General features: G+C 37.4%; 1 protein-coding gene across 2 annotated transcripts in view; it reads right to left on the bottom strand.

Moving 5' to 3' along the window:
- The window catches only part of furina (furin, paired basic amino acid cleaving enzyme a), a 123,649-nt gene that overhangs the window by 62,004 nt on the left and 34,604 nt on the right, over nucleotides 1–27,041 (bottom strand). For both annotated transcript variants that reach the window (XM_039659106.2, XM_039659107.2), the window contains exon 3: nucleotides 6,572–6,670. In XM_039659106.2, the coding sequence (XP_039515040.1) occupies nucleotides 6,572–6,670 (99 nt within the window). The remainder of the gene's footprint in view (nucleotides 1–6,571; nucleotides 6,671–27,041) is intronic.

Genomic DNA, 27,041 nt, shown 5'->3' with positions numbered 1-27,041 from the left:
AATTGATCTTTGAAAAGTCAAAACAAAATTAAATTTCATATTCAAAATTCCAAAAAGACAATTAAAAAGTTGATTAAAATTAAGACAAAATTCCAATGTCACTTCAAAGTTTCAGATAAAAATGTATTTTTATGATCAAGTCCCTTAAGTTTTGGAGTAGATATATTTTTAGTCGCTTTGTAGCAAGATCTTTTTAAACATGCAAGATAAAGTTCAAAACCCACTGATGTTATCACTGGAGCGCAGATCCAAGAAAATGGATGACAAAAAGTGCTGGATAGGAACGCGGATTAATATCTGAGGCTGTCTGCTTGGCAACTTATTGAAGAGAGACATGTTGTCTAAACATTGTATCACTCTCCCCCCTGCTGATTAATTAGCAAGAGTAATGCGGTAATTAAAAAAGTAGCACACATAAGCGTTTCTAACTTTTAAAGATCGACCTCATCTGAAAGTAAGCTCAATTAGAGCCAGTACTCAGTTGGCAATGCAATGCATAATGAATAGCCGCATGACTGATGTTGCTACATTTGTGACAGCTCTGATGTTTTCACTTGAGCCAAATGGGTTTCAAAGAGAATATGAATGCTGCCAAAAGACTCAGAAATAGGAAATGCATTTCTGAAGCTATGAAGATGGACCGTGTGATGGACAGAACAGAGAGAGAAAGAGCTGAAGATGAAACATAAAGGGAGAAATATCTCAATCTCTACTAAAATGCAGTTGCTGAAATCATATTTTCACAAAACATTTAGCCATAAAAACTAAAGGCCATTGCACACTGAGTCCGACATTTTCGTATGCGTTTTTTCGTATTCGTGATTCGTCAAAACACCATTCAAACTGCTTGCTACGGATGCGAAAAACGCAGAAAATCGAACCTGATTAGATTTTTTTTTAATGAAGGACGAAAGTTTCGGAGGCGGTGTGCAAGAGTGATTGACATAACGTGAGGTCGTATTTTATTTTTTAACGTGCGGAAATTTCGGATGCAAATTTCAGACTCGGCATGCCTTAATGCATGCTTTTTCTTGATATGTAATTTATTAGACATGCAAGACTTTACTTAAAACTTGCCCAAATGAAAAGGTCAAGCTAAATATGACATAGTATAAACAAAGTAATTAGCGCTCCAAATCTGACAACAGTCACTATTGTTTGAGATTAAACATGTAGAGCGAAAAGGAGTGAAAGAATTCAACAACAGGAAGTGGAGCAGGGCAGTCAGGGGAAATGCCACTGGGACCCGCTGAGAGTGCAGGCAACAGGACTGAAATGCTTTACAAGAGCAACATCTTCACATGACTGCAGGTTTCACTTCACAAGGAGCGATTTCTGTCGCAAAAATAGTCATTTGTGGGGTTGTCAAAAGTTCCGGTACTTTGGTACAAAGTCGGTACTGAAATTAAAAGTTGGTAGTACCGAGTACAGTTTATATTCGGTACCCGCTAAGGCGGTGTGTATCTGTGTAAGAGCGTCAAAGGTTTCGGTTTACAACATGTTTCTGAAGTATTGATCACTGTAGTATTTTTTTTTCCTTCGATTAATCATTGTATATATTGATTTAAAGATTTATTTAAAAAAAAAGGGAAAACTGCCCTTGATGTGAAAACCTCCAAAATACTAGTTAAAAAGAGAATACTACAGTAATAAATTGGTTTTGAACACACTTTGCTACTGTACAAAAAGAATACATTTACAAGGTGACTTACCATTAGCGCAGTTCACTTTTATGATGCATTCCCATCATATTGTGCAGAAGCAAATTGCTAAATTATCTTTATGTTGTTTATTTGTCTGATTTGTTTTTAAGGATACAAGAAGCATTTGGGTGAATGAAATAAAATGTTAGCAAAGCACTTCATTTTACTGGTGTTCAGCAGCAATGCAATCCCCGAAATGACTGGATTATTTGAAACACTAGAACTTTCTAGATTTTTCTTCTTATTGTTAGAGCAGTTAAAATATGTTTTTTTAAACATGGTTTTAATTAAAATGACTTTCCAATTGGCATCTTTATCTCAAATACAACAAATATTTGCAGCTAAAATTTTTATTTGACAACACTACAGATGTTTTGTACAAAATCATTGGAGAATGAGTGGTGTTGGTTCACTTTGCAAGGGAGCATTAAAGCCCAATTTAAATTTCTGCGTCAAACTCACGCCGTAGCTACGTTGTAGGCTGTGTGTAGTCCGCGTACTCTGACGTGCACCTCTCCAAAAATGTAACAACACATCAATTCTACGCAAGTGCTGAGATTGGTCAGCTAGAACCACTACCTCCGATTTCACAGGCTCCCTCTGCATGTGTAAGGCCGTGTGTCCACCAAAGCTCTGCTGAAGACGCTGTGCTTTGGGCGCTTGAAAGCGTTTTGGCAGCGCAGCGTTTTTTCCCGTTGAGACCTTTCGTTGCTATGATACAGAATATCCGCAGCACAGTTTACTTATAACTGATTTCGAAGATAATTTGTTTCATACTAAAAAATAAATTTTCATCCATTTTGTTTGCTTAGCTCTGCTGGTTGATGTCGTTGTACAGAAAGAATGTTGTGACAGTTGGTCGATGTGGTTTAGTCCCGCCCCTCATCCACTGTGATTGGATGGCTGGGTAAGAAGTGACAGTGATGAGCACTCCGTTTTATCGAAGTTGAACATTTTTCAACTCTTGGCGACCGGTAAAAAATGCTGGGCGCTCGGCAATTCAGCGTGAAAAAAAAAAAAAACGCTCAGTGCCTCGTTACGCTCATGGTGTTTAAAAAACGCGGCGCTCCCATTGAAAACATACGCCAGGCGCGTGGAAAAACGTTTTGGAGGACACAATAATTGCGCGTCAATGCGGCAACGACACAAAAGTATAAATGAAAACCAATGTGTAGCCTACAGTGTAGAGGCTCTAGCGTAAGTTTAAATCAGCCTTAATGGTCACAGCAACAAAAAGGTAGTTTTCAAATTTAGCAGATGCGTTCATCAAAAGTGACTGCAAAGGAGCAATACAAAAAGTGATTGATCATAAGGAGGCAGTAGCATGAGAAAAGCTATAATAGAAATTTAACAGATTGTTCAAAAGCGCTCTTCCCAAAAGACTTGTGTCTTTGACAATGCATCCAATGCATGGAATTTAAGAGGACAACCAGCATCATCGTAGCTCAAGGACTAATCATTGAGTATTCATGAACAAAAGAAACTTTTTGGAAAATTCTTTGACATTAGACCTCATGCGATGACTCTCCGTCATTGTGTTGGGACCCAGTCGAGTTTATAATTCACACACCTCATCACTTCTGCCCACTGGACAATGGAGTGCTTTTCCCATCTCGAGGGAAGTCGCTTTGCTCCTGGAGGCCATTCTCGCTGATGGAGCGTGGCGCTGCAGCCATGTTACAAGATGGACTTTTTAACCCCCTCTAAAAGTTGAGTAATGGGCCATGCGGGTCCAGTCAGTGATTTCCATTAAGGGGGTTTCTAGCCCTTAGCATTCCTCTGGCATTAAAATTGCAGGGTTTGTGTTTCACATCTCCTCAAAACTCGCCATCTGGATCAGAGAGGCCGGTGAACGACAAATTCTAAGGCTGTACTGAACGAACGCAGATGTCAGGTCGACGCATCGTGAGCAACGCAACTTTAAACCCTCGTATTTCACACCTGTGACAAGAGAAACCGACAGTGTTTTATTTGGTGTTCTTAAAAGCAGTATACACACGGGAGGAAACCGAGGAGTTGTGATATATAAGCTTTACAAAAACAGAGTGTGAGTATGAACGGAAAGATTCACAACAACATTCAGAGTAGACAATTCAGACAGAGGAACATAAAAAAGCAAGGTTTCTAGAGACAGTTGGGAAAAGAAAAAAAAAGCATCTCTGGACAAATAAAAAAATGTCTCCTCTTAAACCTTTAAAAAGAAAAGAAAAGAAAGGAAAATGAAAAGAGAGTGTGATGCAGAGTGTCAAATTATAACAAAGATGAAGTCCCTGAGGAAATGTAAGGTCTTTGAGCAACCAGACAAACTTAAAAACAATAAGGGCAATAGCGAATGTCCAAAGTAATGCAATGTCCTATTAGCTGAAGCTAGGCTGAAGTTAGAAAAAGAGGCACACTGCAAAATATAGTCATATAGTTCAATGTCATAAATCAGCACAAAGCAAATCACTTGCTCGCTTTAAAGTTTACTTGCTTCAAGGCAATTTCCGTGAATAGTGTCCAAATTAGGGGCAGAAATTCTTACAAGAAAGATACAAGAATCTTACAAGAAGGATTTATTTAACCTTCATAAAATGTTGATTATCAACCTCATAAGGTCAAACTAAATAATATATGAATTGTTTCATTTTATATTAATCTTAGGCCTGTGTGATGCATCGTTTAACACTGATATCATGATGTGTGCCTTCACAATAGTAACATCGCAGCATGTGCGATGTCAGGTATAAGGATCGTAGTTCATACGTGATCCTTACGGACCAGGCACAGTACAAACGCATGAATTTCTTTGATTAATTGGAAATTTTAATGAAACTGTATCATTCGCACGATTTTAGGTCCTGTCAGTTTAAACATTCAAGTGAGTTTAAACATTTGAAAGAGTATAGCTGTGAATGTAAACAATTGAGAAAGAAAATGGATACAGTACATATCATTATATTGGATCTGTGCATGAGCTCTTAAAGTGACAGTAGCCTAATTTACCCACTGCTGTCTGAGTCATTAAATGTTAATCAAACCACAAAATATGAACAAACAAAACACTTTCATAGCTTTAACAAAGATTAACTATATTTAATTTATACAGTGGCGCCTAAGCAGCGTTATTTATGTACCTGAATACCATTAGACATACTTGAAAAACAGACTAAAGCACCGTTTTTCATTTGTATCTTTGTTCTATTGGATTTATCTATGCTATCTGCTATTTGTTTATTATTTTTTATGCAGCATCACTCCCCTACAAAAACACCCCATTCATTCTAGAATTATTTATTCTTTCCAAATAGAGCTATTCATCTGGTAAAACTGTTTTCCCAATATCATGCAGCCCTAATGCATTTTATATGAGGTCTGCAAATGTTGCAACCCCCCTTTTATCAAAAATCATGATGACATGCTCTATTTCATCAAATTTGATCATGACTAAAATGCAATTTATTTTCTAACAATTATCATTAAATGTCAAAATCAAAAAGAAAGGGGGATTGGCTAGATTAGGAACCAAATGGTGGTCCCAAAAAACATTTACTTAAGCAAAGTAATGTTTAAATAAAACGGTTGCTTTATTGAGCATGATGAATAGTCTGTATAAATAAATAAATAAATAAAAGGATAAACTTTAATAAGAAGAGGTCCAAATTGTGTAACTTTCTAGGCATCACAATTAAAAAAAGAATGTTGTAATACATAATATTTGTGTGCTATTGTTATTTGTGAAAAATTGTGTATTTTTACAACATAATAATCATTAATTTCTTTACGCTCTCGGTCAGGCTTAAGGCCATTGCACACCGAGTCCGAAATTCGCATCCAAAATTTTCGCACGTTAAAAAAAAAATTCGACCTCACGTTTTGTCAGTCACGCTTGCACACCGCCTCCGGAACTTTCGTCCGTCATAAAATTAATTGGATCGGGTTCGATTTTCTGCGTTTTTCGCATCCAGAGCCAGCATTTTGAGAGGTCTTTTGACAATTCAGGGCCGGGGGGAGCTCGTCCTCAAATCATTGCACATATGCGCCGTGCTTTCAGTTTCGGTTTTCAATTCGATCAAGTGTTTATGTTCTCTTCTCTATATTGGATTATGAAATTAATAAACCCCCCCTTTCAATCAGATTGAAATTTAGGATCGAATAAGGTGTGATTGAGCAGCCTATTCGATAACTAATGTATTATTTGGGCACAATATACACAATAACAGCCTAGCTGTTCTGTCTGCCCAGCGCTTCCAACGGGCCGCGCGCGGGTGTGTGTTTGTCCGTGTGTGTGTGTCCATACCTAGTCCATTTCAGACACACTGCCAGTCTCCGTTCAGAATCGATTGGTTCACGGAAATTGGTGGTCTTGTTTTTAATATGTGGCTCCAGAATCGCTAGCAAAGCATCGAACTGTCCCACTGACATTCTGAGGTAATAATTTTGAATCGCTCAGGATAAATTCGCAACTCCTTGATAAGGAACTCTCCTTCCTCTCGGCGCAATTTCAGGATTGGATGGACGCAATATTTTCTCTTTCTTCCCTTTTCAATAAGAGAGAGGGCAAAAATCATCCTCACTGCTTGACGAATCCATTTGGTATTTTTGCGTTTTTTCCCGCAAAGGTTTAAGAAATACGCAACGGACTCGGTGTGCAAGGTTTCTATGCGTGACGAATTTTTAAGCTGACGAACACGAAAATACGCATACGAATATTTCGTGCTCGGTGTGCAATGGCCTTATTCCGATATCAATGGCTACAGTGTTTTGGCTTCTAACATCTCATTTAGACAAGGCTTGGTCAATAAAACCTTTGAGTTTCCTGGGGGGGGGGGGGGGGAGATGATTGCTGGAAGGGGCTGTTCTGAGGCGGATCTACATTTCACACATACCTGGTGTTCTGTTTGCAGACGAATGTGTGTTCCTCTGTGCTCTGATAAAGACCTCTTCACCACCTTGCGGTGCCTGAAGTGATAATAATCTCCAAATACCTGAGGGGAAAAAAAACACAAGGCTACATTTAGCTCAACACATACAGACTTTTCCGGAGTTCAAACAGCCATTTTGTTTGTAGACTATAAACGTTTTAAAATGCACATGTAAGAACTAAAAAAAAATCTTGTTTAGATATTTTGAAGAATGTTGGGAACCAACATTTATGGGTGAACTATACATTAAAGTTTAAATCAAAGACTAAATTTGTCTTAATGTCCGCTTGTTCACAATTAGCTTCAGTCTATTCAGCAACACAAAATTGAAATGAAAGTACATGCCACTCCAGATCAGATACAAAGCCCAGCTTTGGACCCCTTCATGACCTTAATGATCCAGATGGAAGAAATATTAACAGAGAAAAGCATTGTACACAGCTGTACATGTCCAACAGCCTCAAATACAAGTAACACTGAACGAGTTAATCTCCTGTCAGTTGACTGCACAATCACACATGACAAGATCATCCAGAGGGCCAGAGCCATCAAACCAGCACTTGTGCAGATCGATTTCTCTCTCCGTTTGATGAAAGCTAAAAGTCTGGAGTGAGCCAGGGTTCAAGCTGCCATGTTATAGATTCAGACACGTGCTCATTTGCCAGACCAGAAACATTGACGATTGTATATACAGACAACCTCCAGTTACTAAATACACTGATTGATTAAAGCAGGAAAACTACAATTAAATACAGACCAACCCAAATTTTAACTACATTTTTTTTAAGCAATAAATTCAAAAGTATAGCAAAACAGTGCAAAAAGTCAAAGGGCGGTAACATGTAATAGGAACCCCTGTCAGGAGAATCGAGGACAAGAGCTTTACATTTATTCTTCCATGACGTCCTCAGTATAGAGACCGGATTACAGTATGTTGATGCAAACATCTCCACCCAAACAAAGTCAATAAGCCCTTGACAAAGCAAATTTGACAACGGGTGACCCAGTAAAAACCATACTGAAAGCATCAAACAAGGGTAAAAATAAAACCATTAAAAGAGGGAAAAGCCAAAGAGATGGAAGACTGAATGAGCATTTATTGAATGCTAGCAAGAGCCTGGCACGTTTTGTGGTTAACGAGAACAATAATGACAGAAAATAACACATTGATCGCAAGAAAAGATAACCGAAGAGGGATGGGTAATCAGAACATGCAGTGCTCTGAGAGCTTTGTTAGTCACAAAAGGGAAATAGATTGAGGATGGGTATGGGTGTATTGTAAGATAAGAGTCCTAAAAGGATGAGCATCAATCTCAGACAGGCCTGAATCCAGCGGCTCCAGGGCACAGGGGAGCGAAGATGGAGATATGCTGGTCTTGTCATATCAGACCACCATCAGACAACCATCTCAACTGCCTGGAAACATGCAAGAGGAAAGGCATGTGGAGGAGAAAAAAAAAACGTATATCTACGCTAAAACTTACAACCCACATCTGAAAATGATATCAGTGTTGGTTAAACATTTGGTATGCCTTTGCAAAATGTGTTCCTTATGTCTGGAAGAAACCTTCACATTTCAACTCTACTCTTCAGACAAGACTAGAATAAATATTTGTAATAATTAACTTACTTTAATTACCAAAACAATTATAGCTAGTTAGTTGTGTCCCACTATTTCCATACAACACACAGATGGGCTACAAACTGCTGTCCAATTAAACTTTTAAAGCATTAGAGGCACTTTTTTTTTAGTAAAAAATGTATTTAATGCAATTATTCCAAAATAGATTTTTGTAATTCAATTTATGTGAAATGTACAATTCTTTTAATCAATAACTGAAAGCTTAATTTAAGCTAAATTTGCAAACTTTTAATTTATTACAATCTTTAGTCTAAGGTTTTTTTATTTTTTCAATAAAAATAAAACAAGTAAGACAATCTGATATATTAAGTTTTGACTTAAAATTTAATTAATGAGTCATTTTAATGAAATGAAATACGAAACTAAATAAAATACGAAAGGAAATTAAAGTCTTTATTCAGACATGTCCCAGGACTGCAAATGAGAAAAAGGCTCCACAAACTTGAGATCTTACAACTATGACTAAGGAGTATGACCTGTAATTAAAAAGAACATAGTAAATCTTGTATTTAAGAGCTTTACAAGAGTATTAGCCAAGACACTGAGGTAATGCTAGCATGCAATAACCACATAATAATGGCATGTAAAGAGTATTATTACACAGCTCTGTGGAATACTTGATTCGGTACCACAGGCTCATTCGGGTTACTGAAGTCAGTTTTGCATTGGGTGAGCTAATAAATATTAAAAATCCATATTTTGTGTACAATTATTTCCTTAAGTCATTTGGTATCGCGGACTCGCTCAAGCTTGTTTCATACAAACACAGCTGCTGCCATTTTGTGACTATTGTTGGATTATAAGATGACAAACAGGTACGATTAACAGTTTCACCTCAGATTAGCATTTCTTATCCCCATATGGCGAAATGCCGTGTTTGAACTTGGTGCTTGCTCGCAACTGATATCTCCCCAGGAGATTTGCGTTTAAAGAACTAATAAAATATATTCATACTCATAATATCATTAACTTATGTGGCAAATATCCGTGTCATAAGCAGTATAATGTACGTCCAGCTGTTTGTTATTGCAGAATAAACCCCATCAGGTTGATGCAATACCCATCCGCGTTGTGGTCCTGATCACCCTGTCGCGGTTTATTCTGCAATAACAAGCTGGATGTACATCATCTCCCTTACTTCCTTGACATTAGAATCTGCCCTCAGTGACCTGACCTCAGTTTAGGGGTTAGACCATATAACACATCACTGACCAGGAGTTGTCCACAGTTTCCCACACAAATTAGGGCTATTATCTAAAATCAGCCTCCGCCTCGCATCGGCTGGAAACTACTATTAACATTCCTTGCCATCTTCTCTTTAATGAAGGCAAGTACACATACAGCTGTTGGAACATTAACTAGTAGGTAGAATAAAACAATGGAAACGGCAAGTTGTAGATAAGCCAAAGCTGGTTAAGGAAACGCAGATGTTTTCTGTGGGAAAAAGAGCTGGCAGTTCATGGCTAAATGTGTGATAATTTCAAGAGCAATTACAAAACAAGGGAACAATCCATCTGACTCATTGAGCAAATGTAACAATTAGTCTCTGCAATTGAAATCAGTCTTTATGTGCATCACAACCATGCATCAGTCCAACTAAACCATAAAGCATTCATATATTGGCCCAGGGTCCATTTGCCAAAGCCAACTATGGTTGCAAGATATATCTGGATCTAATCTACAATTTTTTTGTCAGCTTCCAAAATCTACAGACAGCTTTAGACAAAAAATACTAATCTAAAAATATCACACTAAATGTAATTGGAATACACAGCAACTGTTTCGAAAAGTATAAACGAAGCACTCATGAAAAACAATTATATGAATGTACAATGTAAAACTGTTAGACCAAACACTGACTAAAGCATAAAATGGTTCAAACATTTACAAGAGTTGTTCCAGCATTTCTATGTGAATCAACACTGAAAGGGAGCGCTGTGAAAACAGAGTTTAATAGTGTAATTTATCTTGTAATGAGCATGACCTTAAGATACGCAAACAACCACTTACAAACTAAATGAGGTCAAGGGCAAGTATGAGAGCGTATGAACACTGTAACAAGAGATTTCAGAGAAACTATGATACCAGTGACATCAAAAAAAGAAGGTTATACCCCATTTACAGCTTTTGGTTAGAAAAAGTGCTTGTCCATGTTTATATAAAGTCTTAAGACCCAACCACACCCCATCAGTGGTGCTCACTGGAGCTGAAGCAGCCCAAACCCACGCTGGAAAACAACAGATAACTAGCAGTTTCCCTTAATACCAGAAGGACAAATCTGCTGCGAAAAATCGTGGAAAGCAGTAATGGTCAACCAAAGATTTAACCAAGGTTAAGTGCATTTACAAACATTTACATAATCTAAATATATCATATATCTTATGTTTTAAATCTAAGACAAGATATAAAAATGAAAATCAAATAATAAATACATATTTTAAACATACTGTTCGAAAGTTTGAGGTCGGAAATAGATGGAGGTCTCTTATGCTGACCAATTGCTAAATTTATCATTATAAAACGGTCACTTCTGATCAGTTTAATCCCTTCTGAGTAAAATAATTCCTTAAAAAATGATCTTACTAATCCCAAACCTTTTTAACTTTTTGTAGAGCATTTTATAATCTATCCTCAAATAAACTACTTGTAGTCTCTTCTTATTGACTCATCTGTCGCTTTCTCTTTCTATACCTAGCATTTCTCCTATATTCCTTTATACCAGACAGAAGGTCTTCATTTCTTATCCTTCACTCATAATGCTCTCTTTTCCTCTTTCTCTAACTTATTGTGAGTCTCATTTCAGCTATTCTCCACCAGGGATTGATGAATCACCACAGCCATCAATCAACATTGCAGCCCCTTCTCTGAGTCCACCAACCTTCCAAACAACATTTAGAGAAAATTAGACTGCACAAATAGTCCCTGCAGATCCCAGTCCAGGTGTAAGTGAACATGGAACATTAAGGGTGCGCTTCACACTCCAGGTGGGTCGAGCCATGAAGTGTTACACTCTGGTGAAAAGTATCTCCGCACATCGTCTTAAGATTATTATCATTATTTTTTTCTGCTGAGGTCATCTGCTAGCTTTATTCAGATTTATGAAGATGGTCAAAAGACGAGGTTCCAGCTGCACTGCACCTTCCCTAGAGATGGACCAAGAAGAAAACTCTCACAGCTGCCAAAAAGAAAAATTATAAATGTCTAAATCTGTGAAGGAATCTTCTAGGGGAAGATGTGGGTTGCTTCTTGGATGAGCTGAATTTATGGAGTTTGTTGGCGTAAAAAAAAGGCTTCAGGCACTTAAAGAGCAACTTTTTGGAAGCAGGTTCATGAGCTGACTTGACAACCCTCTACAATGCCAGTAATTCACTTGCATATGCGACTAAATCTTCACTCTGGGCGACTAAATAATATCTACCATTAGCTAATAAATTCTTAGATTTTACTTGCCAGTGTTGCCTCGATAGGCTGCTGCAGTTGCCACCGAACAAGCAATAGCCATGCGAGCCGCCTTGCCTATATCATAATTAAGGATAATTTTTGATTTCAATATCTCGTGGAAAACAGGTTTTCACCTAGGTTTTCATTTATCTGTGAACTTGATAAATGTTGCAGATATGTTTTGCACGTAAACAAATGCCTGTCAACGTATCTGTGTAAAACGCTGAATTAAATTAATGTGCTGCAATTTGTGTAAATAGAAAGTCTAGGCCTACTTTACGTGGTGTAGCCATTAAATAAGCGCATTTAGTTTAATATTTGTTAATTTTATAATGTTATTTTTTTTCATCAATTATCATTATGAAAATTGAACAGCATGAGTAATATAGGATGCGCAATAAATCGGGAGACATTGAGTGGGTCAGACATGATTTTGACCATTTCATTAAGTTTTGTTTTGAAGAAAGACATTTTTAAAGTGAATTTCATTTTGTATAAAATTTATCTTAATTTTAATCTTTTTTTTGTCAACCAACTGACTGGATTTAATTAATAAGAAGCAAATATACCAGACAATATAATCATGACATGAAGGCGCTGGCGCGGTCACTTGCATTGCGTGTGAACTGGAGCGCACCTCATCATAAACTAACCCGAAACTCACAGACATGAGAAATAGCCTATATCTACATATAGAAAGCTTGAAATGTATTTTTAAACGAAACAATTCAAAATGAAAAGAAATAGGCTACTCTCTGATTATGTATGTGCATTTCTCTCTGTATGCATTCACTTAGATGACGTTTGCTGTTTAATGACGGAGATCGCCGTCAAACCGGTCCCTGGGAAAAGTAACGTTGCGCCGAATTGAAAAAGGAACTATACGTTTCGTTACTAAATTTTCAGTAGTAGCGCGTTACACACACACACACACACACACACACACACACAACACTGGTATAGGATTGCTTGAAAGTTGTTCCCAAAGTGGATAACATATGGAACAATTTACAATACTTTAAGGTTCTTCATAATTTTAAATTTCAATTAGAGGTAAAGCAAAGGATGAATATTTTGGAGAAGCTCTGGAAAACTTCACTAAACTGCAATCAATTAAACCTGATCAATGGATATGGCTCCACTGAAAGCAAAACATTTAGTCTTTTGGAAACCGATCTGTGCATTCAGGTTTTCACATTAGTAGCTGGTTAATCAATTATGCCTGAAAAACCAACTAGAGCTCTCCAAACATAACAGGTCTCCGTTCAACTCATGCATTATTAAACAGAGATTTTGGGAAAATGTCCTGTGGAGGGAAAAAAAAAAAGATAGAGAGGGCATTGACAGAAGATGAGGAGCGAAAAAAGAAATATTCATACCTGGCTACCCATGGTTACTATAGAAACAGCCCATGGTAGGCAATCAATTTGACATTTTGGTTTTAGTAACGGCAAAAACAGACAGACCAATAACCTTTCCAGAGAATAATATCCATGTTGCACTGTCAAGTGAGTTGACATCACATTTTCCATGCTTTAGGAACTGCTTTCATGCCTACAATGACACAATATTCAAAATGAGACATACTGAAGCGATTCAATGATATTCAAATAAATTGCAACGCATTCCCTATAGGTGATTTCCCATTGTGAATGAACTGAGAAAAAAAAAAAGATTGGTCAGAAAATCAAATAAAAAAAAAAAAGTGTGAATTATCAACGTATCGCAACGTGGAACAGCATGTTAGTAGGTTCACCAAAGAATTTCCCAGTGTTCAACAAAACAATGAGACTTGATGCTCTGTGGCAGCTAATGTACAAACCATAACCTGCTGAAGAAGTAAAACGATTTGCACAGACAAGAAAACCCCTTTTTACAGGTGTGAAGGACAAAACCCTGAAAATGTCAATACAGAACCGCATAATGGCAATGAAGACGTCAATGCTACAATCCAACCGCTTAAGGTCACTTAACTTGGAGCAAATCCATTACAATTAGTCTTCAATCTCACCTCAGATAAGCTTGTTTAGATACTGCACATTGTTATGGAAATGATTTCAATTTTAGGTTTGGGTTGACTTTGGTCTAAGATGAAAACATCAGTAGCCGAAGCAGGGCCAAGTCTAAGTGAAAAAAGAGAGACCTTGGAAAAATAAAATAAAATAAAAAATACCTTGATGAAACCTAGACAAACCAGTGCTGTTAGGAAAAAAGGAGCCTTGTATAGATGGCAAATAAAAACCTCAACTGTGTTCCTCACTAAAGAGAAAAAGTACCAGAGCAAATAAATGTATTCTTAAAAAAATAGTTCACCAAGAAATGAAAACTGAGTGTGTGTGTGTGTGTGACACTCAAGGTAATATCTTTTGATACATCTCTTTATTTTCACTTTAAAGACTGAGCTGGGTTCTGTTGAAGTATATCCGGGCGACTCAATATAGTGAAAGAAAAGAGAATTGGAGCTGTCAAGCACCAACATTAATACATACAACAACAAAAAAGCACCATTAAAGTGTTATAAAAATAGCTAATACAATGTGTACATTATATTCAAAGCTTTCTAAATCGCTTTGTGTGATTAACAGCCATAAATGTAATGTATTAAAATTCATTATAATAAAAATGTATTATGACTTCTCTTCTAAATTCTAATAAAGAAAGATTCACAAATGTTCAGTTAATCCAGTTCACAATACTGACCTGAATCATTAGTTCACAAATTGAACATGGTTCTTGATTTCAAATAATAAAACGGTACTTTAGAGGTGGCAGTTAATGTATATTTTCTATCTGTTCCTCATAATATAAAACAAAGTTATTGTGTGGCTTCAGAAGACTTTGAATGTAGTGCATATATAGTCAAATATAGATGCATAATATTATTTTTAAGATATTTTGATGGTGCTGGCAGCTCCAACTTTTATTATTATAACTTTTATTATCTAATAATATACTTTTATTATTAGAGTGACCTGGTATTCTTCAAAAATCACCTTTTGTTTTCCTGAAAAGAAATACATATATGGGTTTGAAACAACACGCGATTAGATAAATAAAATATAATTTTAATTTCTTTAAAGAAGCAAAATGTCACTGAGCTTTGAGTGCGGTTTTACAAATTAAAATCCAGATAAAACCATACAGACTACTACACCCAGGAAAGCAAGTTTCATTTGTGGTCTCTAAAATGAACTAAAAGGTCATTTTAAGCCAAGAAAAGTAAAGCACATTTATATTTGAGGAAAAGTAAATAACAGATTTGCATGCATCACCTGCAATATGAATACATTTTTTCAAGAACTGTATCAAATCATGAGAAAAATAGCATAGATTTGTCCATTAAAAAAATTAAGCTTAATACTTTGCATCTTGATTGAGCTACTGAAGGTCCCTTTTATGGAGTGTGAAAAATACAAAAATGACTTAAGTGGCAAATAAGACAGCTTTTTTTTCTTAAGACGCCAACAACATTACGCAACTAAAACACACAAAACTAATACCTTAGTTGAAGTGTTGTGATGCGGTTGCAAGTGTGCAGGGTATTGTTAGACTACAAACACCCATAATACCTCAAAACAAGGAATGTGATAGTGAGGAAATTTACCCACCAGTTAATCGACGTGTGACAACGAATGTAATACTGTTATACTGGGCGGCAATTGCTTAAAAGGTGGGTTCATTATTTTTCTTAATGAAAACACAACAAAATATGCACAATGACAAACCTGCTTATAAACATAGAACTTTTATAAACAAAACGAATAGGCACGGCATACAGTACACCATGCTGATAAATGAAATCTGACTCCTGCTGAGACTCTCGTTCGGTTCGCGCTAAATTGAACAAGCACGTTTAGTTTTTAATTGTAGTGTCTGTTCCCTAACTGAACTAAATTTCTATTACTACCCACCGGTCAAAATGACGGTGAGGGGGTGGAGCCACCGAGGGCAAATTATGTAATCTGTGTGCGCCAACTATTGACTGTCAAAAGAACCCGCCTCTAAGTCTTTATGGTATTCTGGTATATAGTTTATAGTAAATTTATAAGACTTTTTCCACCTGTTGTACTGCCAGCCAATGAAAATCGTAAATTCAGTTGCTAGATAAAAAAGTCAACAATCCGACAAGGCCAATATTAACTTGGTTAGTTTTAACCTCAAATCTCTATATAATCAATAAAATGTTTGTTGTGAAAAACACTTTCCTAAAACAATTACGTTTGTTGTAATTGAAGACAGTACCATAAATTGCCAGTCATAAAAATTAACCCACAGACCCTAGCATTTCATTACACAGCAAGGAATCAAGACCTTCCAGGATAGTGTCTTAAAAATGACTGAAACTTCTGAAACATAAAAAAAAATATTTATTATCTACAAACTGAACCTCAATGGTCAAAGGAGCCACATTTAACGTTTCCTCGTTGCTAGCGAGATGTTTAGGGGAGCGCTGCAAAAAAAAAAAAAAAAAAAAAGCCCATGCTGGGAAACTGTAGGGGTATTGGGATGCTGTCCATTAGACCATGGGCAGCATTAATCACGGCTATATAAGTTCCTGTGAAGGTGACAGCATAGAGTGGCAAATTCAGTAACTAAATTGTTTTCCAAAGCTCTGGATAAGCACCTTTTCCAAAAGTTAGTACAGCCAATGGAAAAACACAAACAGAACGAGCAGCAGCAGTGGAAAGTTAATCTTTATTTTCAGCGGAGCCGGAGAAGCTGGTGCAGATGGATCGCGAGCCGCACCATTAACCGGCGCCGTGTATCAGCAAGTCAACAAGCTGCAATACGGGGCGCTGCTGACCTCCAGGCTTAAATGTTGTAGGAGTAATAAAAAGAATAAAAAGTTCACTAAAGCGGCACCACCCTGCTCCAGTGGAAAAGCGAGTTTGGGAGACAAAACATCTTTACGGTCTTTCTGAAAGAGTTCTTAAACATATGCATATACTATTGTTCTAGTCAAATTCCTCAGGGGAACCAATGCTGCATCTCTGTCTCACAAACAGCACTCAATTACTTTATCTAAGCCTACTAAAACAAAAATCTTATCTGAGGTTTTGGAGGGTCTTTTTTAAATTGTAGTCTGCTGCATATTTAATGAAATGCACACATGGTACTTATTTGCATTGGAGGAGACTGAAAGAATGCCTGAAGCATGGACTTTCAAAGAGTTTTCACCATAAGCTCAGAACATTAAATCAAAGTGAGAAGCAGGCCAGGTTACGCAAGCAAAGTCATTCATTTAACACGTCTTCTCATTAGAACCAGCTTGACTTGCCCTGTAATACAAATTGTGTCTTCTGTCTCACAAAACCAAAACATTAGATTGTCATTTAGTGATTAAAAGGATATCTAAAGCAACTTGTGGAAAACAAAAGGATGCGCTATTTTATTTTATTTTAATTTAAGAGGATGATGTTGCCCTCGAGACCTCTTAAGTTGATACATCTGGAATGGAATTGTCTGAAAGCCGGGGTCAAAGATGAATTAATTTGCACAGAAATGCAATTGGTTTTCCCTTCTGGGCTGTGGCCCAATTACAGGAAGACAGGGGAATATGATTGCTCAGGTGTTCAAGAAAAAAAAAAATGCATCAATCTCAGACGTCTATGGCCGAGTAACATCAAAAGACACGTGAAAGAGTAGCCCGGGAAAAAAACAAAAAAAACACAGTCTGTTAAGAGACTTTACTTGAGCTTTGAGAAACAGTTACGCATTAATAAATCACTGAAGTAATGCTACGATGATATTGCCTACTTTCTTATGGAGAATTATTATTTTTTCCACAGAAATCTGAACTGACATCAATAATAATATTTTAAGACATTTAAGACACACGTTATTCACTGCCGGTCAAAGGTTTGGAATCAAGTCTCTTATACTCACCAAGGCTGCATTTATTTGATCAAAAATAAAGTAAAACAGTAACATTCTGAAAAATTATTGCATTTTAAAATACCTATTTTATTATATTTTAACTTGCTTTTTATTTCTGTGATCTAAAGCTGAATTTTCAGCATCATTACTCCAGTCTTCAGTGTCACATGATCCTTCAGAAATCATGATGATTTGTTGTTGTCAATATTGAAAACAATGACTGAAAAGAAAATAATGTCTGAAATCTAAGGCAGCATCAGATGTACCCTTCACAGAGAAGGCAATCCAAGAATTCATTGGGACAAGCTCAATGAATGCTAGACGACTCGAGTTAACCATAAATCTCCTTCTGTTTTATTAAATTAAAGTAATAAATATACATGTAAAAAAAAAAAATCTTATTTTTGGGTTTGAAACAACATACAGCTGGCATGGCCTTTGAAGTGCCCTAGAAAGATGTATTTTATTTGCCACATTTGAAGAGCATTTCAAATCAGTCACACGATTCAGCTCATTAAATTTGAAACTGACTGTGGCAGCACTGGAAATACATGAAGTAAAGGCAGATTTCCCCTTGTAAAAACACATTACTGCATCCTCTGAGCCATGAGCCAGCTGAAAGATCCTAGGATCAATACATACTCTACAAAAGACTAGACTTGGTGGTATATGGCAATAAATGTCAGGGGATTTCTTTATGGATATCAAAATCAGTAATTGATTTAGGATGCCACAGTGACATAGCCACATCCAAACGAGATGCAGGACAGAAGACACTGACGAACATTAATGCAATGCAGCTCTACTAAAGAATCATGAAAGGGAAGGGGAAAAGGCAAAGCTGGAGTTGAAGTATGATAACTTGTGCTCTGGGTACCTATAAATGAACCATATGAAATTACTGGCGTGAGACAATTTTTCAGACTCTTTTGCCATGGCTTAGTATTGACATGTTATTTTATATTTATTACGGTCAGAATGTCTATGAACGTCACCCTTACTAATAAATACAAGTAACTCTGTTTCAAATCCCATACTGAAGATGAAAAATCATGGTTTTCTGCCATTTATGATTATCATGACATTTATCACCATAGGCTTGTTACATATAAAAGTGGAAAAGTTATGTTTAATTCTATTTTAAGGCTTTTGACACTTTCATTGAAAGGACAGCATAGAGGTCAGAGATAACAACATGGAAAAGTGGAGGGCTGAGTCAGGAAATCATCAAACCCATATTTAAATCCGGGTCACCCGAATGGTAAAGTGTAAGAAAACAGGCGAATATTCAAATTATTATGTACTTTCATGTTTAATAGCCCTGATGGCGCTGAATGGACAATATCAACAATTGGTATTTTAATTTAATTTAATTTAATTTAAAAAAATACAAATAAAAAATAAATAAAAATAATAGTAATAATAGTGCTGGGTAGTGCTAAAAAATAGTGCTAATAGTGCTTTTATTTTATTTTTTATAAAGCCGGTTTTCCGGTTGATGACATTTTTTTTCTTTGCACTGTTTCTTTGCATTTATTATGGATTTCTTGTCAGTACTGGGCTTACTGTGTGTGTAGATGACCTTGTCCGTCCGACACCACCAAAGACCATTTTTGACCCAGGAAAAAAACCCTGAATAATTATTCATTTTGAGATCAGAAGTTAATGAGAAAGTCTCTCCAATAGAGATGTGAAGTACTCATAAATAATAAAAACCTTGTCAGACTTAAAAATAGAGTCTAGAAAAGCATTACATCTATGGAGAGTCCCCACAAAGATGGCAAACCAGATGTGTGTCTGGTGTGTGTGGTGTAAGGGTTCTCGGTTTATATTAAAAAAAAAATAAATAAATAAAGTGTTACACTGATACTGTGTTTGTCAATGGATACACTCCACATGCATTTCACATGAGAGTAGATTTCCAATAAACTATTAGTAGGCCTATGTAAATCTGTTGCTGCCTGATCCTCATGTGCTGGTGTGTCTCAGTTCAGCATGGCAAGCATAGGAGCCGCTGATAAAGCCGCTGACTGAATCATATAAATCTCCTGTCTGGGAACATTCTGTTTTCCCAAGACATTACAACCCTGATGCGATGGTCTAAATAACACGAACAAAACACTAACTCTTTGTAAACTTTGTATGTGGCGTACGCTCTAATTTGACCAGTCATTTATGCTGTCATCACTCGGGTGTTGATAGCGTGAGAGCGCAGGTGAGACCAAAACAGCACACATTGCCTTCTGTGTTTAAACACACACTCAGTGACGGAACTGTCATTGTCCCGGTCGAGCCAATGCTGCATTGTCACAAAGATTTATCTTTGAGTGTTTTTAAGCCTTGTTGATTTAAACATTCGGAAAAAGATGCGAAAAAGAACTGTGAGAATTTTCTGAAGCCCCCACATGGAAAGCCACATCTCAGACAGCATGTGAAAACTAAATTGAAGTCTTCTTGCGATGTTGTACTAATGTGTATTGGATCCGTGCATTATGTCCTCAAGCGACAGAAGACTAATATTTACATTCGATTACTTCATTTAATATCTGTGTAAGAAAACTACTGTTAGACCTTCCGGAAAAGCAGTTTATTAGGGCCCGCCCACCGATGGTGAGAGGACCCTATTGTTTTTGCTCTGTTTAATCTTCTTCTCTTAAAATAATCGCTTTTTAGAGGGCCTAAACATGCTCGAAAACTCATTAAACTTTGCACACGCTTCAGAAGTGGTGAAAATTTACGTATGATATGGTTTTCAAAATTAGGTGGGGCTCTACGCATCACTTACAGGTATGAAATTTGGGACATACCATGTACATACATGTAATGACCTAATACCTACAAAAAAGTCTCTTGGAGCATCAGGAAGTCAGTTATTTTGAACTTCCTCCTAGATTTTGTGCATTTTTTTTATAATTTCCTGATGTTGTACTTTAACAACCTCCTCCTAAAATTTTGATCTGATCCTCTTCAAATTTGGTGAGTGTAATTTTAAGGCCTTTGCGACGTTAAATTGCGAAGATCTTGAGTTTTCGACGAAGGGTGTGCCCTTGGCGGCCTGACAAATATACACCCAGTTTCTACCTTTTGGTGATTTTGTGAATGAATATGTCATATAGTTCAATATTGCTTGCAGTTCCGATGTTGCTAGGCAACCACAGACAGCCTGCAGTAACTGAGGCATACAATGGCGGATCTGCCCCTGTCCTGTCCTGAACACACGACCATGCTCACATTTGGTTATAGCAATAGCGCCACCTGCAAATACAAATCCTTTGACATAGTCCTCCTATATTTATTATCATTACATACTGCCCACGTGCTCTGTCTTCCTAAAACCGCTGAGGTGCAAGGGCCCTTTCATTTTCATTTGCATCTTTGCACTAGTCTATTCTTCTTTATTTTTATGACAGTAGTTCTTTTGGGGGGGGGGGGTGAGCGGTTACTCCGCTAATACACACACAAGCATAAGTACAACACATACACACACACACACATTAGATTAGATATCATAAAAACCTGAACTTGTCTCAATCAAAACGGTCAGTGAGGCCGATACAAAATATGGCCAAACACACAACTTTTCCACACTGTCAGCGTTGTTTTAACATGTCAGACATCACTTTTTCAGCACACAGACGGAGAATGACAAAGGGGAAAAAAACCCACTGGAGTTTGTGATGTTAAACCACAACAGACTAGCGTCTGCAATATCCAGACCGTCAGATGTTAGGACCCACTCACTGAATAATAAGTCTCTCTCACGCACTTGATTATGCATGCTCATACCACAATATGACTAAAATAAATAAATAAATTGAATGAGTAAGAGGAGTCTTAGCCACCTACTCCAGATGGCACACAAAATTCCAGCATGCTGCTGGTTATCACAGATCCCATTGAGCCTAATATAGCCTAGTGTTGTGAAAATCAATTCCAGATTCAATTTTGCTCACTCAGAACCTGCAACATTAAATTCTATTAGAAAATAAGAAGTAGGTAAGCTGCAAAGTACACAAACTTGGGGTTTTGCTACAATGGAAAAATTAACACATGCTACTTCTCCTGGCTGGAAATCATGTTTTATGGAACAAAATGAATGGACCATGAACTGCTCCCAGCTCGTGATAGGGCACATCTGAAGCTCATTGTTCCTTTTAACTGCTGCCATAAATCCAGCACTGTGCCTCGTCCATCCTCATGCATGCCCTCAAAGTCCAGGTACAGCATGATACAGTCGGGTCACCATCAATTGAATGACCAATGCCCTTTTGTTCTCACGCTCGGCTTGCTGCGGTAGTCGGTGTTACCGGTGTTACACAGTGTTCAGTCATACACCAATTATATTACTTGGTCACCTCGGCACCACCTCAGCGTAATTTAGCTTTTTCATAGAAGTAAAACCCGTCACATGCCAAGTGAAATCTTATTTCTCTGACTCTGCAGCCTGAGCTGTGTATGGAGCAGAGATGCTTTCAGTTTGTAATTGTAGAGTAAGGAGAAATGACTGACAGGATGAAGGCTGAGGATTTGTTGTGCAACAGATACTGAGCATCATTGACATTAATCTTATCTTGTAAAATGTGCCGTCGCTCCCATATGCAGAGTAGGCTACGCGCGCTTAAAGAGTAGGCAATGTGTGATTGTGAATTTAAAAGCGGAAAAATAAATAATATGCCACAACACCCCCTACTGAGAATCTAATTTTGTTTAAGGAAGCAAAGTTTGAAGCTAGTATGTTAATAACACCAAGCAATATTATAAGATCTGATAAAGTCACCTCATGAAACACTCAGCAGAACGACTGACATGACCATTTAGCATAAATCAAACCTTCTCCGACCTTGGGAAACATAACCTGGCTACTCGCCTATGAACACATCTCGCCAGAAGGAGGAACACATGCTCTTGATTCCAGCAATGCCATTCAACACCTTGAGCAGAGCTGTGACTAACGTGTCAGCATTTGATAGAAACCACAGCAATCTAAGAGGTTGGAGGTAAGAAATACAAATAAGAAATGCATCATATGACATACAAACAAATAGGTTATTATTAAGAACTGCCAAACTGTGACAAGACAATGAGGCCAGATGAAGAGATCGTACAGGTTTTATTACTTGCCAACATCAGGAGGAAAAAATTACTTGACATTGAAGTGTCATGAGAAATTACTCTGAGGAAAAAAGCTTTAAAAAGACTGCAAATTGGGTCAGAACAATTTTGAGGTCTGTCAAAAAAGATCCCCATGGCGAATAAGTAAAAGCTTTCGACTGGATATTTTAAAAACTGAGTAAAAGGGATTTAGAAAGGAGGACAACACCAAATTTAAGGTGTTTTGTTGGCAAAATGGTGGCATTAACTAAATTCAATAAATAACAATAAAAATAAAATAAAAATCACGAATGCATCCAACAAGTTCAACTTTAATGCTTATAAATTTCACAGCATAACATGAGTTTCAAAAAACAAATGAGTTTCTTAGACACTAATCTACTCGAAGACTTGACAACAAGAAGCCCTGTATAATTGGCTGATTCAAAGTCATGTGGTCTGAGTCACCCATTGTATAAAACATGTGCAATGTAGATGCTATATTTAAAAATTTTGAGGTCAGAAAGATATTTGCCTCTTATGCTCACCAAGGCTATATTTATACAGTTTAGTACAGTAAAAATACAGTAAAAACAGCTTTTTTCTTTAAAAATGTTTTAAATATAAATTATTATCCAGTCTTCAGTGTCACATGATCCTGCAGAAAACATTATAGGGCCATATTTACTAAGGCAAGGCAAGGCAAGGCACACATTAAAAAGCAAATTACAGCAACAACTAATTGATTAGTACATTGTGTAAAACTCAAAATTACTAATACATGCATCTTAAGTAGACAGTGGAAGTCTCACAAACATCCCTCATTTCCTTTACTTTCTTTATTTTTATTAACTTTCGAGGCTTCTGGTCATTCCTAGGATATCTAAGTCCACTAAAGGAGGGAGGGCGTTCTCGCATTTACCTCCAAAACTCTGGAATAGCCTTCCTGATATTGTTTGAGGCTCTGACTCGCTGTCTCAGTTTAAAAGTAGATTAAAGACGCATCTCTTTAGCCAAGCATTCACATAATGCTGACCTTTTATTCCTCTGTTGAATCAGATTGAATGTATTTAAAGTCCCCGTGAACCGGAAGTTGCAAACGATTTTTCTCCAGTGCTGTGACGTATTTCCAAGTGAAACGGAATATTGAACAGAGGGCAGGGTTTTACTCTAGCGCTCCTCCTCTCCATCTCTCGCTCATAGCAAACTAACGGTTTGAGGGGAGTGGTTAAGCGTTTCCCCACCCAAACTGTGAAACCTACGTCATCAGAAAAAGAACTTTTAGTAACTTTTCAGATTTTGATTAAAGATTACTAAGGTAAAACATTTTTTTAATATATATTCACTTGCACGGATTAATTGTTCACCACAAGACTAGTAATATGCGCTAACAAAGTAAATAGGTTCAATTTGGATTTCACGGGGACTTTAATATTATGAACAGCAGCTATGCTAATTATTTCCCATTTGCCTTTCTGCTGTTATCGGAAAATGGCATCCGTTTAGCTCCAGTTTGTATCCAGCCTCTCACGGAGACTTCAGATGCACCAACACCTGCGATGAGACGACTCAACGCCTGTGAAGAGACGACTCAACGCCGGCAAAATGTTATGCCCTAAATCATTACATGATTAACTAAATGTATTTTTCCAAGTACATTTCGGAAATGCACTTTCTGTAAAGCTGCCTTGAAACAATATGTATTGTGAAAAGCGCTATAAAAATAAATTTGAATTGAATTATTCTTATCGAAATCAGTTTTCTTTGGAAATTATTACCTGTGATTTTCAAAAACTGTAAAGCATCATTTCCACAATCAAATAATTAAACGTTTTCTTCTACAGACGGTTGAGTGACTTTTCTCAATTTCCAATAATTTCCCAATAATGTAATTTTCCTAAGGAGGATCCCCTCTTAACACAAAACAGCTTTACAAATGGGTAACAAAGATGTGCGCAAAACATTACAGAACATCAGCCTTCATTGAGTGTTTCTCATTAGGCATTCACAGCGATTTCTACAGTATCAGCAATATATGAATATCTGTGTAGAGTAAAATAAGTGCAGCCTTGATTTGTCCCAGGTGCACGTATGATCCCATACTGTTCTGTGATTAGGCTGCGCCGCTCCGTTCAGTTCTAACACAGAACATTCCATTCCCTCCCCGGAGGCCACTTCCACTCCCAACTTCTGTAGCTGCTCGGGAAGGTCAGACGGTCACTATGGCGACAGTTCTGAGGTCGCAGGTCAACGCGGACGCAATGCTGACTGGTGATGAGAGATGACAGCACAAGAGGCCACGGGGAGCTCTTTGAAGTTCATAAAAAACAGTCACATGGACTCCATTACGATGCCTGTATGAGCGACTAATATCACATTGCGGGATCTAATGAATAAACATCAGCTTGTGGACCTGTTTTAAGCACTACTGTCAGGGTTGCATGAGATAAATGGGTTCCTGTTAAATATTAGACAGCATACTAAACAGTTCACCACCCAGCACCATTAAACATCTCATTTGCCTGACGTTGGCCTTCCAACAGTTCACAAACAACCAAGTGTTTACTCAAACAAAACATTAAACTTAAAAAGCGAGAAATAGTTTAAGGAGAGGTTCCCATTGCAGTGAGTGCAGCTGTTACTAGCAGCTTTTGTTAAAGCGAATTCAATGCCATGCCATAGAGGTGGTCGGCTGTGTTCTGTAGACAAAAGCCTACTGGTTGCAGAATTGCCCAGACGAAACATAGCTCAGCTATTTCCACATGCCTGTAATTGCACACCGTGTGGTTTGGTACCATGGACCAAAGTTGTGGAGGATCCAAACGGAGTAAGCTGGACATGATCCCGTCGAGTCAACAAAGATGCGTACGCGAGTGAATTTGTCTTGCTGTGGCTGTCCAATTATAACCTGCCCAAGTTTCCTGTCCGAGACGCTGCGGTCAAGTGTTCCCTGGCGAACTTGCCCTTGAGCTATACGCTGAGATACATTTTTTTGAATTTAAAACAATTGCCACAGGTCCCAAGCGATGCCGAGGCAGAGGTGAACATTTGAAATTGTCCAATACCAACAAAATTAACTAAATAAAATAAATACCCCCCAATTATCTAGAGGGCCAGACAGTGAGAAAATGGGCATCTTTATCTGAAATTCAACTCATTCAACTCAGTCCAATAAACTGAACTGCAATTGTTAGCCCAGTCACCCCAAATAAAAATTATCTCATCATGTTGTTTCATTCCTGTATAAATGTAATAGGTGACATTAAAACCAGTTTTCAACTCTGTTGGTCCATGCAGTGAAAGTCAGGGTCAATCAAGGTCTGTTGTTGACTATTGACTTTCATTATATGGAGGAAAAAAATGTATATAATGTTATGAAAATGACCCGTGATAGCCAACAATCTGGCTTATTATTCTTCTGATCCTGAAGCTTTAACCTTAATTCAAGGTTACTGAAGTCTCTGAGACACAAAAGGACATAACCAATAGTAGCGCATAGGCCTGAATAGGGATGGACTTAAATAGAGACAGCAATGACTGATTCTGAAAACAACAACGTATTCACACAATTAAAATGAAATGGTTTGGATGCATTTTTGGCAGTATCATTAGAGTTGGGACACCAACAGTGCTCAACACATTTGGAGATGATTGGGGGACAGCTAAATGGGATAAAACTGATGAAATGTAACAGAACACAACCCGTTATGGACCCTTTTTCACAGATTGTGATGACGCATTTCTGCAGTTATCAACATCGCATGTCAAGTACTAAATCATTAACTATTTTTAACTGAGACACTAAAATAAATAGCGAGGTGAGCATTTGCATTTTGGTCATTTTGACTACCTCAAACACAACGTGAGCATTAGGCAAGATGTTGGAATTGACAAGCAGAAAACTGGTAGGTAGATGTAGCATAAGGTTTCATAATCCAGAAAAGGAGCAATTCTGCCATCGCTGGTGCCATCACAATGAGACTAGTGTTATCTGAGGTTTTTGCCAAGACAAGTAGATAAATGTCCTGCAGGTGGCCGGTCCCTGTTGCATGACTTCATACTGTGCGGTTAATCAATGGTTTTTCTGTAGATTATTCTTGCTGTAGAGAAAGATTCATAAGTCTGGAGAGCGAGCCTCAGACCGAGAATGTCTTCGAAAACAAACAGCGGGTAGCAATTTGTTCCAAGCACAATATCAGTGCTCTTTTCACATATAGAAATCTCCAAGAAGCAATTCAAACCAAAGAGTGGCAAGCCAAGCCAAAGCTGCTGGAATCATTTTCCCCAACTTGGAGTTAGAAACAGAAGACACATAAACACGCACATATTTATAGAGAGATAGAGATTACGAGGGTAGACATTAAAAACCAACTTCCAGGAAAA

Source organism: Pimephales promelas, chromosome 1, assembly GCF_988280905.1.
Source record: "Pimephales promelas chromosome 1, fPimPro1.hap1.1, whole genome shotgun sequence".
Lineage (NCBI taxonomy): Eukaryota > Metazoa > Chordata > Actinopteri > Cypriniformes > Leuciscidae > Pimephales > Pimephales promelas.
Note: the sequence above shows the minus strand (reverse complement) of the source record. Positions and strands in the feature narration are given on the sequence as shown.